This window comes from Salvelinus alpinus, chromosome 12 (genome assembly GCF_045679555.1).
Source record: "Salvelinus alpinus chromosome 12, SLU_Salpinus.1, whole genome shotgun sequence".
Classification (NCBI taxonomy): Eukaryota; Metazoa; Chordata; class Actinopteri; order Salmoniformes; family Salmonidae; genus Salvelinus; species Salvelinus alpinus.
The window spans coordinates 13,292,815-13,310,312 of record NC_092097.1 but is presented as its reverse complement, the minus strand read 5'-3'; the positions used below and the strand labels follow the sequence as shown (position 1 = coordinate 13,310,312).

Genomic DNA, 17,498 nt, shown 5'->3' with positions numbered 1-17,498 from the left:
GACACAAAGCCCTCCCTGCTTCCAAACTCACTGCAGACACTAAGCCCTCCCTGCTTCCAAACTCACTGCAGACACAAAGCCCTCCCTGCTTCCAAACTCACTGCAGACACTAAGCCCTCCCTGGTTCCAAACTCACTGTTCCAAACTCACTGCAGACACAAAGCCCTCCCTGCTTCCAAACTCACTGCAGACACAAAGCCCTCCCTGCTTCCAAACTCACTGCAGACACAAAGCCCTCCCTGCTTCCAAACTCACTGCAGACACAAAGCCCTCCCTGCTTCCAAACTCACTGCAGACACAAAGCCCTCCCTGCTTCCAAACTCACTGCAGACACAAAGCCCTCCCTGCTTCCAAACTCACTGCAGACACTAAGCCCTCCCTGCTTCCAAACTCACTGCAGACACAAAGCCCTCCCTGCTTCCAAACTCACTGCAGACACAAAGCCCTCCCTGCTTCCAAACTCACTGCAGACACAAAGCCCTCCCTGCTTCCAAACTCACTGCAGACACAAAGCCCTCCCTGCTTCCAAACTCACTGCAGACACAAAGCCCTCCCTGCTTCCAAACTCACTGCAGACACAAAGCCCTCCCTGCTTCCAAACTCACTGCAGACACAAAGCCCTCCCTGCTTCCAAACTCACTGCAGACACTAAGCCCTCCCTGCTTCCAAACTCACTGCAGACACTAAGCCCTCCCTGCTTCCAAACTCACTGCAGACACTAAGCCCTCCCTGCTTCCAAACTCACTGCAGACACTAAGCCCTCCCTGGTTCCAAACTCACTGTTCCAAACTCACTGCAGACACAAAGCCCTCCCTGCTTCCAAACTCACTGCAGACACTAAGCCCTCCCTGCTTCCAAACTCACTGCAGACACTAAGCCCTCCCTGGTTCCAAACTCACTGTTCCAAACTCACTGCAGACACTAAGCCCTCCCTGCTTCCAAACTCACTGCAGACACTAAGCCCTCCCTGCTTCCAAACTCACTGCAGACACAAAGCCCTCACTGCTTCCAAACTCACTGCAGACACAAAGCCCTCCCTGGTTCCAAACTCACTGCAGACACAAAGCCCTCCCTGCTTCCAAACTCACTGCAGACACAAAGCCCTCCCTGCTTCCAAACTCACTGCAGACACAAAGCCCTCCCTGCTTCCAAACTCACTGCAGACACAAAGCCCTCCCTGCTTCCAAACTCACTGCAGACACAAAGCCCTCCCTGCTTCCAAACTCACTGCAGACACAAAGCCCTCCCTGCTTCCAAACTCACTGCAGACACTAAGCCCTCCCTGGTTCCAAACTCACTGCAGACACAAAGCCCTCCCTGCTTCCAAACTCACTGTTCCAAACTCACTGCAGACACAAAGCCCTCCCTGCTTCCAAACTCACTGCAGACACAAAGCCCTCCCTGCTTCCAAACTCACTGCAGACACAAAGCCCTCCCTGCTTCCAAACTCACTGCAGACACAAAGCCCTCCCTGCTTCCAAACTCACTGCAGACACTAAGCCCTCCCTGCTTCCAAACTCACTGCAGACACAAAGCCCTCCCTGCTTCCAAACTCACTGCAGACACAAAGCCCTCCCTGCTTCCAAACTCACTGCAGACACAAAGCCCTCCCTGCTTCCAAACTCACTGCAGACACAAAGCCCTCCCTGCTTCCAAACTCACTGCAGACACAAAGCCCTCCCTGCTTCCAAACTCACTGCAGACACTAAGCCCTCCCTGCTTCCAAACTCACTGCAGACACAAAGCCCTCCCTGCTTCCAAACTCACTGCAGACACAAAGCCCTCCCTGGTTCCAAACTCACTGTTCCAAACTCACTGCAGACACAAAGCCCTCCCTGCTTCCAAACTCACTGCAGACACTAAAGCCCTCCCTGCTTCCAAACTCACTGCAGACACAAAGCCCTCCCTGCTTCCAAACTCACTGCAGACACTAAGCCCTCCCTGCTTCCAAACTCACTGCAGACACTAAGCCCTCCCTGCTTCCAAACTCACTGCAGACACAAAGCCCTCCCTGCTTCCAAACTCACTGCAGACACTAAGCCCTCCCTGGCTTCCAAACTCACTGCAGACACAAAGCCCTCCCTGCTTCCAAACTCACTGCAGACACAAAGCCCTCCCTGCTTCCAAACTCACTGCAGACACTAAGCCCTCCCTGCTTCCAAACTCACTGCAGACACAAAGCCCTCCCTGCTTCCAAACTCACTGCAGACACAAAGCCCTCCCTGCTTCCAAACTCACTGCAGACACAAAGCCCTCCCTGCTTCCAAACTCACTGCAGACACAAAGCCGTCCCTGCTTCCAAACTCACTGCAGACACTAAGCCCTCCCTGGTTCCAAACTCACTGTTCCAAACTCACTGCAGACACTAAGCCCTCCCTGCTTCCAAACTCACTGCAGACACAAAGCCCTCCCTGCTTCCAAACTCACTGCAGACACTAAGCCCTCCCTGGTTCCAAACTCACTGTTCCAAACTCACTGCAGACACAAAGCCCTCCCTGCTTCCAAACTCACTGCAGACACAAAGCCCTCCCTGCTTCCAAACTCACTGCAGACACAAAGCCCTCCCTGCTTCCAAACTCACTGCAGACACAAAGCCCTCCCTGCTTCCAAACTCACTGCAGACACAAAGCCCTCCCTGCTTCCAAACTCACTGCAGACACAAAGCCCTCCCTGCTTCCAAACTCACTGCAGACACTAAGCCCTCCCTGCTTCCAAACTCACTGCAGACACAAAGCCCTCCCTGCTTCCAAACTCACTGCAGACACAAAGCCCTCCCTGCTTCCAAACTCACTGCAGACACAAAGCCCTCCCTGCTTCCAAACTCACTGCAGACACAAAGCCCTCCCTGCTTCCAAACTCACTGCAGACACAAAGCCCTCCCTGCTTCCAAACTCACTGCAGACACAAAGCCCTCCCTGCTTCCAAACTCACTGCAGACACAAAGCCCTCCCTGCTTCCAAACTCACTGCAGACACTAAGCCCTCCCTGCTTCCAAACTCACTGCAGACACAAAGCCCTCCCTGCTTCCAAACTCACTGCAGACACAAAGCCCTCCCTGCTTCCAAACTCACTGCAGACACAAAGCCCTCCCTGCTTCCAAACTCACTGCAGACACTAAGCCCTCCCTGGTTCCAAACTCACTGTTCCAAACTCACTGCAGACACAAAGCCCTCCCTGCTTCCAAACTCACTGCAGACACTAAGCCCTCCCTGCTTCCAAACTCACTGCAGACACAAAGCCCTCCCTGCTTCCAAACTCACTGCAGACACAAAGCCCTCCCTGCTTCCAAACTCACTGCAGACACAAAGCCCTCCCTGCTTCCAAACTCACTGCAGACACTAAGCCCTCCCTGCTTCCAAACTCACTGCAGACACAAAGCCCTCCCTGCTTCCAAACTCACTGCAGACACAAAGCCCTCCCTGCTTCCAAACTCACTGCAGACACAAAGCCCTCCCTGCTTCCAAACTCACTGCAGACACAAAGCCCTCCCTGCTTCCAAACTCACTGCAGACACAAAGCCCTCCCTGCTTCCAAACTCACTGCAGACACTAAGCCCTCCCTGCTTCCAAACTCACTGCAGACACAAAGCCCTCCCTGCTTCCAAACTCACTGCAGACACAAAGCCCTCCCTGCTTCCAAACTCACTGCAGACACAAAGCCCTCCCTGCTTCCAAACTCACTGCAGACACAAAGCCCTCCCTGCTTCCAAACTCACTGCAGACACAAAGCCCTCCCTGCTTCCAAACTCACTGCAGACACAAAGCCCTCCCTGCTTCCAAACTCACTGCAGACACAAAGCCCTCCCTGCTTCCAAACTCACTGCAGACACTAAGCCCTCCCTGCTTCCAAACTCACGCAGCCGCCCTCCCTGCTTCCAAACTCACTGCAGACACTAAGCCCTCCCTGCTTCCAAACTCACTGCAGACACAAAGCCCTCCCTGCTTCCAAACTCACTGCAGACACTAAGCCCTCCCTGGTTCCAAACTCACTGTTCCAAACTCACTGCAGACACTAAGCCCTCCCTGCTTCCAAACTCACTGCAGACACAAAGCCCTCCCTGCTTCCAAACTCACTGCAGACACAAAGCCCTCCCTGGTTCCAAACTCACTGTTCCAAACTCACTGCAGACACTAAGCCCTCCCTGCTTCCAAACTCACTGCAGACACAAAGCCCTCCCTGCTTCCAAACTCACTGCAGACACAAAGCCCTCCCTGGTTCCAAACTCACTGTTCCAAACTCACTGCAGACACAAAGCCCTCCCTGCTTCCAAACTCACTGCAGACACAAAGCCCTCCCTGCTTCCAAACTCACTGCAGACACAAAGCCCTCCCTGCTTCCAAACTCACTGCAGACACAAAGCCCTCCCTGCTTCCAAACTCACTGCAGACACAAAGCCCTCCCTGCTTCCAAACTCACTGCAGACACAAAGCCCTCCCTGCTTCCAAACTCACTGCAGACACAAAGCCCTCCCTGCTTCCAAACTCACTGTTCCAAACTCACTGCAGACACAAAGCCCTCCCTGCTTCCAAACTCACTGCAGACACAAAGCCCTCCCTGCTTCCAAACTCACTGCAGACACTAAGCCCTCCCTGGCTTCCAAACTCACTGCAGACACTAAGCCCTCCCTGCTTCCAAACTCACTGCAGACACAAAGCCCTCCCTGCTTCCAAACTCACTGCAGACACAAAGCCCTCCCTGGTTCCAAACTCACTGTTCCAAACTCACTGCAGACACTAAGCCCTCCCTGCTTCCAAACTCACTGCAGACACAAAGCCCTCCCTGCTTCCAAACTCACTGCAGACACAAAGCCCTCCCTGGTTCCAAACTCACTGTTCCAAACTCACTGCAGACACTAAGCCCTCCCTGCTTCCAAACTCACTGCAGACACTAAGCCCTCCCTGCTTCCAAACTCACTGCAGACACTAAGCCCTCCCTGGTTCCAAACTCACTGTTCCAAACTCACTGCAGACACAAAGCCCTCCCTGCTTCCAAACTCACTGCAGACACTAAGCCCTCCCTGCTTCCAAACTCACTGCAGACACTAAGCCCTCCCTGCTTCCAAACTCACTGCAGACACAAAGCCTTCCCTGCTTCCAAACTCATTGCAGACACAAAGCCCTCCCTGGTTCCAAACTCACTGTTCCAAACTCACTGCAGACACTAAGCCCTCCCTGCTTCCAAACTCACTGCCGACACAAAGCCCTCCCTGCTTCCAAACTCACTGCAGACACAAAGCCCTCCCTGGTTCCAAACTCACTGTTCCAAACTCACTGCAGACACTAAGCCCTCCCTGCTTCCAAACTCACTGCAGACACTAAGCCCTCCCTGGTTCCAAACTCACTGCAGACACAAAGCCCTCCCTGCTTCCAAACTCACTGCAGACACTAAGCCCTCCCTGGTTCCAAACTCACTGCAGACACAAAGCCCTCCCTGCTTCCAAACTCAGTGCAGACACAAAGCCCTCCCTGGTTCCAAACTCACTGCAGACACAAAGCCCTCCCTGGTTCCAAACTCACTGCAGACACAAAGCCCTCCCTGCTTCCAAACTCACTGCAGACACAAAGCCCTCCCTGCTTCCAAACTCACTGCAGACACAAAGCCCTCCCTGCTTCCAAACTCACTGCAGACACTAAGCCCTCCCTGCTTCCAAACTCACTGCAGACACTAAGCCCTCCCTGGTTCCAAACTCACTGTTCCAAACTCACTGCAGACACAAAGCACTCCCTGCTTCCAAACTCACTGCAGACACAAAGCCCTCCCTGCTTCCAAACTCACTGCAGACACTAAGCCCTCCCTGGCTCCAAACTCACTGCAGACACTAAGCCCTCCCTGCTTCCAAACTCACTGCAGACACAAAGCCCTCCCTGCTTCCAAACTCACTGCAGACACAAAGCCCTCCCTGGTTCCAAACTCACTGTTCCAAACTCACTGCAGACACTAAGCCCTCCCTGCTTCCAAACTCACTGCAGACACAAAGCCCTCCCTGCATCCAAACTCACTGCAGACACAAAGCCCTCCCTGGTTCCAAACTCACTGTTCCAAACTCACTGCAGACACTAAGCCCTCCCTGCTTCCAAACTCACTGCAGACACTAAGCCCTCCCTGCTTCCAAACTCACTGCAGACACTAAGCCCTCCCTGGTTCCAAACTCACTGTTCCAAACTCACTGCAGACACAAAGCCCTCCCTGCTTCCAAACTCACTGCAGACACTAAGCCCTCCCTGCTTCCAAACTCACTGCAGACACTAAGCCCTCCCTGCTTCCAAACTCACTGCAGACACAAAGCCCTCCCTGCTTCCAAACTCACTGCAGACACAAAGCCCTCCCTGCTTCCAAACTCACTGCAGACACAAAGCCCTCCCTGCTTCCAAACTCACTGCAGACACAAAGCCCTCCCTGCTTCCAAACTCACTGCAGACACTAAGCCCTCCCTGCTTCCAAACTCACTGCAGACACAAAGCCCTCCCTGCTTCCAAACTCACTGCAGACACAAAGCCCTCCCTGCTTCCAAACTCACTGCAGACACAAAGCCCTCCCTGCTTCCAAACTCACTGCAGACACAAAGCCCTCCCTGCTTCCAAACTCACTGCAGACACAAAGCCCTCCCTGCTTCCAAACTCACTGCAGACACAAAGCCCTCCCTGCTTCCAAACTCACTGCAGACACAAAGCCCTCCCTGCTTCCAAACTCACTGCAGACACTAAGCCCTCCCTGCTTCCAAACTCACTGTTCCAAACTCACTGCAGACACTAAGCCCTCCCTGCTTCCAAACTCACTGCAGACACTAAGCCCTCCCTGCTTCCAAACTCACTGCAGACACAAAGCCCTCCCTGCTTCCAAACTCACTGCAGACACAAAGCCCTCCCTGCTTCCAAACTCACTGCAGACACTAAGCCCTCCCTGCTTCCAAACTCACTGTTCCAAACTCACTGCAGACACAAAGCCCTCCCTGCTTCCAAACTCACTGCAGACACTAAGCCCTCCCTGCTTCCAAACTCACTGCAGACACAAAGCCCTCCCTGCTTCCAAACTCACTGCAGACACTAAGCCCTCCCTGGTTCCAAACTCACTGTTCCAAACTCACTGCAGACACAAAGCCCTCCCTGCTTCCAAACTCACTGCAGACACTAAGCCCTCCCTGCTTCCAAACTCACTGCAGACACAAAGCCCTCCCTGCTTCCAAACTCACTGCAGACACTAAGCCCTCCCTGCTTCCAAACTCACTGTTCCAAACTCACTGCAGACACAAAGCCCTCCCTGCTTCCAAACTCACTGCAGACACTAAGCCCTCCCTGCTTCCAAACTCACTGCAGACACAAAGCCCTCCCTGCTTCCAAACTCACTGCAGACACTAAGCCCTCCCTGGTTCCAAACTCACTGTTCCAAACTCACTGCAGACACAAAGCCCTCCCTGCTTCCAAACTCACTGCAGACACTAAGCCCTCCCTGCTTCCAAACTCACTGCAGACACTAAGCCCTCCCTGCTTCCAAACTCACTGCAGACACTAAGCCCTCCCTGCTTCCAAACTCACTGCAGACACAAAGCCCTCCCTGCTTCCAAACTCACTGCAGACACAAAGCCCTCCCTGCTTCCAAACTCACTGCAGACACAAAGCCCTCCCTGCTTCCAAACTCACTGCAGACACAAAGCCCTCCCTGCTTCCAAACTCACTGCAGACACAAAGCCCTCCCTGCTTCCAAACTCACTGCAGACACAAAGCCCTCCCTGCTTCCAAACTCACTGCAGACACAAAGCCCTCCCTGCTTCCAAACTCACTGCAGACACAAAGCCCTCCCTGCTTCCAAACTCACTGCAGACACAAAGCCCTCCCTGCTTCCAAACTCACTGCAGACACTAAGCCCTCCCTGCTTCCAAACTCACTGTTCCAAACTCACTGCAGACACAAAGCCCTCCCTGCTTCCAAACTCACTGCAGACACAAAGCCCTCCCTGCTTCCAAACTCACTGCAGACACTAAGCCCTCCCTGGTTCCAAACTCACTGTTCCAAACTCACTGCAGACACAAAGCCCTCCCTGCTTCCAAACTCACTGCAGACACTAAGCCCTCCCTGCTTCCAAACTCACTGCAGACACTAAGCCCTCCCTGCTTCCAAACTCACTGCAGACACTAAGCCCTCCCTGCTTCCAAACTCACTGCAGACACAAAGCCCTCCCTGCTTCCAAACTCACTGCAGACACTAAGCCCTCCCTGGTTCCAAACTCACTGTTCCAAACTCACTGCAGACACAAAGCCCTCCCTGCTTCCAAACTCACTGCAGACACAAAGCCCTCCCTGCTTCCAAACTCACTGCAGACACAAAGCCCTCCCTGCTTCCAAACTCACTGCAGACACAAAGCCCTCCCTGCTTCCAAACTCACTGCAGACACTAAGCCCTCCCTGCTTCCAAACTCACTGCAGACACAAAGCCCTCCCTGCTTCCAAACTCACTGCAGACACAAAGCCCTCCCTGCTTCCAAACTCAGTGCAGACACAAAGCCCTCCCTGCTTCCAAACTCACTGCAGACACAAAGCCCTCCCTGCTTCCAAACTCACTGCAGACACAAAGCCCTCCCTGCTTCCAAACTCACTGCAGACACTAAGCCCTCCCTGCTTCCAAACTCACTGCAGACACAAAGCCCTCCCTGCTTCCAAACTCACTGCAGACACAAAGCCCTCCCTGCTTCCAAACTCACTGCAGACACAAAGCCCTCCCTGCTTCCAAACTCACTGCAGACACAAAGCCCTCCCTGCTTCCAAACTCACTGCAGACACAAAGCCCTCCCTGCTTCCAAACTCACTGCAGACACTAAGCCCTCCCTGCTTCCAAACTCACTGTTCCAAACTCACTGCAGACACAAAGCCCTCCCTGCTTCCAAACTCACTGCAGACACTAAGCCCTCCCTGCTTCCAAACTCACTGCAGACACTAAGCCCTCCCTGCTTCCAAACTCACTGCAGACACAAAGCCCTCCCTGCTTCCAAACTCACTGCAGACACTAAGCCCTCCCTGGTTCCAAACTCACTGTTCCAAACTCACTGCAGACACAAAGCCCTCCCTGGTTCCAAACTCACTGCAGACACAAAGCCCTCCCTGCTTCCAAACTCACTGCAGACACAAAGCCCTCCCTGCTTCCAAACTCACTGCAGACACAAAGCCCTCCCTGCTTCCAAACTCACTGCAGACACAAAGCCCTCCCTGCTTCCAAACTCACTGCAGACACAAAGCCCTCCCTGCTTCCAAACTCACTGCAGACACAAAGCCCTCCCTGCTTCCAAACTCACTGCAGACACAAAGCCCTCCCTGCTTCCAAACTCACTGCAGACACTAAGCCCTCCCTGCTTCCAAACTCACTGTTCCAAACTCACTGCAGACACAAAGCCCTCCCTGCTTCCAAACTCACTGCAGACACTAAGCCCTCCCTGCTTCCAAACTCACTGCAGACACTAAGCCCTCCCTGCTTCCAAACTCACTGCAGACACAAAGCCCTCCCTGCTTCCAAACTCACTGCAGACACTAAGCCCTCCCTGGTTCCAAACTCACTGTTCCAAACTCACTGCAGACACAAAGCCCTCCCTGGTTCCAAACTCACTGCAGACACAAAGCCCTCCCTGCTTCCAAACTCACTGCAGACACAAAGCCCTCCCTGCTTCCAAACTCACTGCAGACACAAAGCCCTCCCTGCTTCCAAACTCACTGCAGACACAAAGCCCTCCCTGCTTCCAAACTCACTGCAGACACAAAGCCCTCCCTGCTTCCAAACTCACTGCAGACACAAAGCCCTCCCTGCTTCCAAACTCACTGCAGACACAAAGCCCTCCCTGCTTCCAAACTCACTGCAGACACTAAGCCCTCCCTGCTTCCAAACTCACTGTTCCAAACTCACTGCAGACACAAAGCCCTCCCTGCTTCCAAACTCACTGCAGACACTAATCCCTCCCTGCTTCCAAACTCACTGCAGACACAAAGCCCTCCCTGCTTCCAAACTCACTGCAGACACTAAGCCCTCCCTGGTTCCAAACTCACTGTTCCAAACTCACTGCAGACACAAAGCCCTCCCTGCTTCCAAACTCACTGCAGACACTAAGCCCTCCCTGCTTCCAAACTCACTGCAGACACTAAGCCCTCCCTGCTTCCAAACTCACTGCAGACACAAAGCCCTCCCTGCTTTCCTCCCTCCCTATGGAGCTATGGAGACAGTGCAGTTGTTTCACCTCCAACCGTGACACGTTATGAATCCTGCACTCGTCTGTTTTTCCCCGCTGATGACAAGTTGAGCCAGTTAAACACGTTGGTGGCGAGCCGTGGCTGATCCCTGGAGAGGGGCAGACAGGCAGGCAGTCTGGCCCGGGGGGGGGGGGGGCATGGCCACAGCGACACTGGCCACTAACATCCATCATGGCAAGGTGACAAGACAGCATAAGCAACACATTTACACACTGTAGTCAAGTACACACGTTCCAAACACTCCATGTGCATTCCTAATGCTGTGCAGAAAACATTCCATTGGCATCACTACCACACTGGACATGGTAACAGAACACTTCAAGTGTTTCAACTACTGGGAGGGCCATGTGCACCCCAACAGCCCACTGTACTAGCTCATTACAGTGGAGACCCAAACCCTTTCTAGTGTCATATTTAAGTAGAGTAACTGCTCAATTATAGCCAGCTAAAATGTTACAAAGCCAAGGGACATGTAAAAACATGGACACGGGGAAATGAGAGTTAAGCTACACTGAGGAACCGCAAATCCAGAACATTTCCGGCTCGGTATAGGCTACCGAACTCCAGTGGGTCCTTCGGTCAGCTACACGACAGTGCTAAAGCCTCCCTACCTAGGAGGCCCTGCTCTGCTCTCCCTGCCTGGCGGCCCATTGGTTCCAGCCACTTAGCAGGCAGCTGGATGAGCGCCTTGAGAAGGACCGTCAGTGATGCCAGAGGGCTGTTCAAATATTTACCCCGGATAACATTTCCTTTAAGGCCTTAACATGTGGCTCCCGCAAGGCATTAATGGGTTTGTTTTCCTAATACCTGCCAATGTTTGCTTTCACAGCCATTTAAGTCAAGTGCCTTCAAATTAGAGCACACATTCCATTAGCCTTATCCTGACAAATGAATTAGCTGTGTGGAGTAAAGCTGGAAGGAAACGTGTCGTGCCCTCTCAAGACGTACGCCAGCCAGACTGCATTACTGTAGCTTTACAGTTCATTAACGAGAGCCCCATTACTCACTCACTCACCTGATGCACGTAAATAAAGAAAATTGCTGAGGCAAACTCATTGAAATGAAGAGGCACTTGCTATTGTTTGCCTGCTTAGACTATCCCCAATTAGGTTAGTTTGCATTTTCCAGCACAGAAACAAAATGGGCATGTGACTGTTGAACAAATGTCCAGCGTCAGGAGAGAGATTGAAAAGCTTCGTTAGGCTATAACAGGTGAAGTTGTGTGTTTCTTTCTAGAGGATGAAGGTAGATGGTGTAGTGTATTACAGGGAAGCCCCCTTCACAGTGACAACCTGGGATTCTCGGATTCCCTCAGCCAGTCTGATCTAATCTGGAGTTTAAAAGACTTAATTTGTTGTCATTTACAAGCATTCAAATCCCTACAAACCAGCTAATCTAACCACACACACATCCTAAATGTGTTTACATGGCAGAGCCTTCATCTAGCTACCCGCGGGGCTTTGATTTAAAGATGACTCTTTGCTAGGAGATATCAAAGTCAACGTCCGTATAGAACAAATCCACACTTCCTGCTTGGAGAGGTTGCTCTGCTTTTGGTGGTATAGTGATGTATGACTGTGGGTGCATGCTGGCTGTAAAGCAGTCTTTCTGTCAGTCTCCAAAGCACTGAACAGGCAAGCTGCAGCCCACAGCTACCATGCAAGCTTTGCCTTCAACCGAAATGCATCAAACCACATACTGTCCCTCAGGAGTCTCAGAGAACATTGGCGAGAGTCCAGAGACACATTAATTGGGAGGGAAACTAGGCCATATTGAGGGCTTTATAATCTGGGCATGACACGGAGGCTGTCAATACTGCTCTAACCAGCGTCCACAAAGTGGCCGTTGAGGTGTGGAAGTGCCTAGCTGCCTCAGGTCAGGGTGAGAGGTCACAGAGAGCATAGTCTAGACTCACCTGACTGGAAGATCCGAGCCGCATCCTGCACGGCTGCAGAGACCAGAGAAAAGTGCCTGTAGAGCGGGTAACACAACACCCTCCTCCCAAAGGACACCAGGACCTCCTGCAACGAGCTGTATGTCTGAAAGGCAACAACAAAAAGACATGCTGCATTTTCCTCATGGCCACTCACTATAAAAAGACTAATCTTACAAAAAAGAAAAGGGACTTCACTTCCTCTTAAAATGTTTGGCAGCCTCTTGCTTTTCTCCTTCCCTCCAGCACGAAGCAGGCTAGGCTAGCCCACTCCTAATTGCAGTCATTGGTAAACTAATTACTCCTAACGACTTCCCTTTCATAGAGGGGGAAACGGGCGAGGAACTCTTAAACACCTTCTGCAGTCGCCGCCTTTTAATTGTTGCTGGTCCTTAATCACTGTGTAAACTCTAGGCTTTTCTCCGCTTTTCTCCACCAGTGGACAAAAGAGCTGAGAGAGAGCCCTCTGATTTCTCTTTTTATTAATTCTCCCTAGCTTGTTAAAAGTGCGCTCAGAGTGTGACTCGTTGCATGTCATCAGGGCTCATCCCCTCTCCCCCGGGGCTGTTTAGCAGCCTGCCTGTAAATAACACTCAGCCGCACAACAACCACCAACCTGGTCTGTCTGGTTAGGAGGCTGGTTAACAGCGAGCAGATGGAGAGAGGGAGGGGAAAAGAGGGAGATAAGGGTGAGAGTGAGACGAGGGGGAGGGAGAATAAAGAGAAAGACAAAAACAGGGAAAAAAACGGGGAAAGAGAGAGATGGGGAAGAGAGACCTAGTAAGGGAGAGGGTTAGAGAGAGAATGAGAGCAAAAGCGATAATGAGCAAAAGAGTGGATGAGAGCGAGTGAGAGACAGAGCAGATGAGAGCTGAGAGCGAGCGGACGAGAGAGTGAGTGGGTGGGTGGATGAGAGCGAGAGAGAGCGACTGAGAGGGCGCGTCCCGTCAGTCTCTCCCAGACAGATAGCTCTACTGATGAGGGCTTTCAGGCAGCTGCAGGATGTCATTACTACCTCCTCCATTATCACCATTATGGCCAAACTGCTACCGCTCAGACTCAGACTGCAGCATCCGATTACCAGCCCTTATTGTCAGGTTCACAGGGAAAATGCTACTGATTAAGGGGCTCGCACATCCCAAGGTATAAGACGAGCAGCACACACTCCCTGCTGCGCGGTCCTCTAGTGCGCACACACACCATCGATCGGCGAGCAGATGGCCATCTCACTCCCTCTTCGTCTGTCTGTCAGTTGGGAGCACACACACACACACCTGGGCCTGTTCACAGCCTTGGGGCACACCTTAATACTCCTATCTCTGACACAAACTCACACGCACAAAGCTAAGAGTATCCAATTGTCATAGCTATACCCTGGCCTTCTCTTCCTCTCCAAAACAATGCACTACCAGTGCACCAGTAGGAGATGACAATCAGTTTGTTTATATACAGTGCATTCGGAAAGAATTCATACCCGTTGACTTTTTCCACATTTTGTTACGTTACAGACCTATTCTACAATGGATTAAATCGATTTTTCCCTCAATCTACCCACAACACCCCATAATGACAAAGCAAAAAGTGTTTAGAAAATTTTGCAAATGTATTTAAAAAATATGTTTTTACTGAAATATTACATTTACATAAGTATTCAGACCCTTTACTCAGTACTTTGTTGAAGCATCTTTGGCAGCGATTACAGCCTCGAGTCTTCTTGGGTATGACGCTACAAGCTTGGCACACCTGTATCTGTGGAGTTTCTCCCATTCTTCTCTGCAGATCCTCTCAAGCTCTGTCAGATTAGATGGGGAGCATCGTTGCACAGCTATTTTCAGGTCTCTCCAGTGATCTTCGGTCGTATTAAAGTCCAGGCTCTGGCTGGGCCACTCACGGACATTCAGAGACTTGTCCCGAAGCCACTCCTGCGTTGTCTTGGCTGTGTGCTTAGAGTTGTTGTCCTGTTGGAAGGTGAACCTTCGCCCAGAGTCTGAGGTCCTGAGCGCTCTGGAGCAGGTTTTCATCAAAGATCTCTGTTCTTTGCTCCGTTCATCTTTCCAACGATCTTGACTAGTCTCCCAGTCCCTGCCGCGGAAAAACATCCTCAAAGCATGATGCTGCCATTACCATGCTTCACCATAGGGATTGTCCCAGGTTTCCTCCAGAGTTGATTCTTGTCATTGAGGCCAAATAGTTCAATCAGACCAGAGAATCTTGTTTCCCATGGTCTGAGTCCTTTAGGTGCCTTTTGGCAAACTCCAAGCGGGCTGTGATGTGCCTTTTACTGAGGAGTGGTATCCGTCTGGACACTTTACCATAAAGGCCTGATTGGCGGAGTGCTGCAGAGATGGTTGTCCTTCTGGAAGGTTCTCCCATCACCAGAGGAACTCTGGAGCTCTGTCAGAGTGACCATCGGGTTATTGGACACCTCCCTGACCAAGGCCCTTCTCCCTTCGCTCAGTTTGGAAGGGTGGCCAGCTCTAGGAAAAGTCTTGGTGGTTCCAAACTTCATTTTTTAAATACTCTTCCCTCAGAGCTCCAGGCAAAATTCCTTCTCTTTCATGACTTGGCTTTTGCTCTGACATGCAGTGCCAACTGTGGGACCTTATATAGGCAGTTGTGTGACTTACAAAATCATGTCCAATCATTTAAATATACCACAGGTATACAGACCAGTAGCACTCACGTCCGTAGCCATGAAGTGCTTTGAAAGGCTGGTAATGGCTCACATCAACACCATTATCCCAGAAACCCTAGACCCACTCCAATTTGCATACCGCCCAAACAGATCCACAGATGATGCAATCTCCATTGCACTCCACACTTCCCTTTCCCACCTGGACAAAAGGAACACCTGTGAGAATGCTATTCATTGACTACAGCTCACTAAAGCTCATCACTAAGCTAAGGAACCTGGGACTAAACACCTCCCTCTGCAACTGGATCCTGGACTTCCTGACGGGCCGCCCCCAGGTGGTGAGGGTAGGTAGTAACACATCTGCCACGTTGATCCTCAACAGTGGAGCCCCCCAGGGGTGCGTGCTCAGTCCCCTCCTGCTCCCTGTTCACCCACGACTGCATGGCCAGGCACGACTCCAACACCATCGTTAAGTTTGCAGAAGACACAACAGTGGTAGGCCTGATCACAGACAACGACGAGACAGCCTATAGGGAGACCTGGCTGGTCTCTGAATAATAACCTATCTCTCAACGTAACCAAGACTAAGGAGATGATTGTGGACTACAGGAAAAGGAGCACCGAGCACGCCCTCATTCTCATCGACGGGGCTGTAGTGGAGCAGGTTGAGAGCTTCAAGTTCCTTGGTGTCCACATCAACAAACTAGAATGGTCCAAACACACCAAGACAGTTGTGAAGAGGGCACAACAAAGCCTATTCCCCTTCAGGAAACTAAAAAGATTTGGCATGGGTCCTGAGATCCTCAAAAGGTTCGACAGCTGCAACATCGAGAGCATCCTGACAGGTTGCATCACTGCCTGGTACGGCAATTGCTCGGCCCTCCGACCGCAAGGCCGAGGGTAGTGCGTACGGCCCAGTAAATCACTGGGGCAAAGCTGCCTGCCATCCAGGACCTCTACACCAGGCGGTGTCAGAGGAAGGCCTTAAAAATTGTCAAACACACCAGCCACCCCAGTCATAGACTGTTCTCTCTACTACCGCATGGCAAGCGGTACCGGAGTGCCAAGTCTAGGACAAAATGGCTTCAACAGTTTTGACCCCCAAGCAATAAGACTCCTGAACAGATAACCAAATGGTTACCCGGAATATTTGCATTGTGTGCCCCCCCCAACCCCTCTTTTACGCTGCTGCTACTCTCTGTTTATCATATATGCATAGCCACTTCAACTATACATTCATGTACATACTACCTCAATTGGCCTGACCAACCAGTGCTCCCGCACATTGGCTAACCGGGCTATCTGCATTGTGTCCCACCACCCGCCAACCCCTCTTTTTACGCTACTGCTACTCTCTGTTCATCATATATGCATAGTCACTTTAACCATACCTACATGTACATACTACCTCAATAAGCCTGACTAACCGGTGTCTGTATATAGCCTTGCTACTGTTATTTTCAAATGTCTTTTTACTGTCGTTTTATTTCTTTACTTACTTACACACACACCTTTTTTCCACACTATTAGTTAGAGCCTGTAAGTAAACATTTCACTGTAAGGTCTACACCTGTTGTATTCAGCGCACGTGACAAATAAACTTTGATTTGATGTGGACTCCAATCAAGTTGTAGAAACATCTCAAGGATGATCCATGGAAACAGGATGCACCTGAGCTCAATTTCAAGTCTCATAGCAAAGGGTCTGAATACTTAAGTAAATGTTTTTTTTTATACATTTGCAAACATTTTGAAAAACCTATTTTCACTTTGATGAGGATTTTTTTTTTTTATTTAATCCATTTTAGAATAAGTAACGTAATGTAACGTAACAAAACTTGGAAAAAGTCAAGGGGTCTGAATACTTTCCGAATGCATTGTATATACAGTACCAGTCAAAAGTTGACACCTACTCATTCCAGGGGTTTTCTTTACTTTTACTATCTTCTACATTGTAGAATAATCAAGATATCAAAACTATTAAATAACACATTTAGTAACCAAAAAAAGTGTTCAATCAAAATATATTTTAGATTCTACAAAGTAGCCACCCTTTGCCTTGATGACAGCTTTGCACACACTTGGCATTCTCTCAACCAGCTTTCACATGGAATGCTTTTCCAACAGTTTTGAAAGAGTTCCCACATAATCTGAGCACTTGATGGCTGCTTCTCCTTCACTCTGCGGTCCAACTCATCCCTAACCATCTCAATTGGGTTGAGGTCGGTTGATTGTGGAGGCCAGGTCATCTGATGCAGCACTCCACCACTCTCCTTGAACAAATAGCCCTTACACAGCCTGGAGGTGTGTTTAGTCATTGTTCTGTTGAGAAACAAATGATAGTCCCATTTATTTGGACTGCAATTTCTGAGGCTGGTAACTCCAATGAACTTATCCTCTGCAGTAGAGGTAACTCTGGGTCTTCCTTTCCTGTTTCTTCATAGCGCTTGATGGTTTTTGCGACTGCACCTGAAGAATCTTTCAAAGTTCTTGAAATGTTCCGGATTGACAGACTTTCGTGTCTTATATTCGTTTCCCTTTGCTTATTTGAGCTGTTCTTGCCATAGCCCTATTTGGTAAAAGACCAAGTCCATACTATCTTCTGTTTGCCACCCCTACCGTGTCACAACACAACTGATTGGCTCAAATGCATGAAGTAGGAAAGAAAAATCCACAAATGAACTTTTAACAAGACACACCTGTTAA

The 17,498-nt window shown here is 50.8% G+C and overlaps 1 protein-coding gene across 2 annotated transcripts in view; it reads right to left on the bottom strand.

Moving 5' to 3' along the window:
• The window catches only part of LOC139535563 (protein SHQ1 homolog), a 61,198-nt gene that overhangs the window by 26,975 nt on the left and 16,725 nt on the right, over positions 1–17,498 (bottom strand). For both annotated transcript variants that reach the window (XM_071335081.1, XM_071335082.1), the window contains one exon: positions 12,141–12,264. In XM_071335081.1, the coding sequence (XP_071191182.1) occupies positions 12,141–12,264 (124 nt within the window). The remainder of the gene's footprint in view (positions 1–12,140; positions 12,265–17,498) is intronic.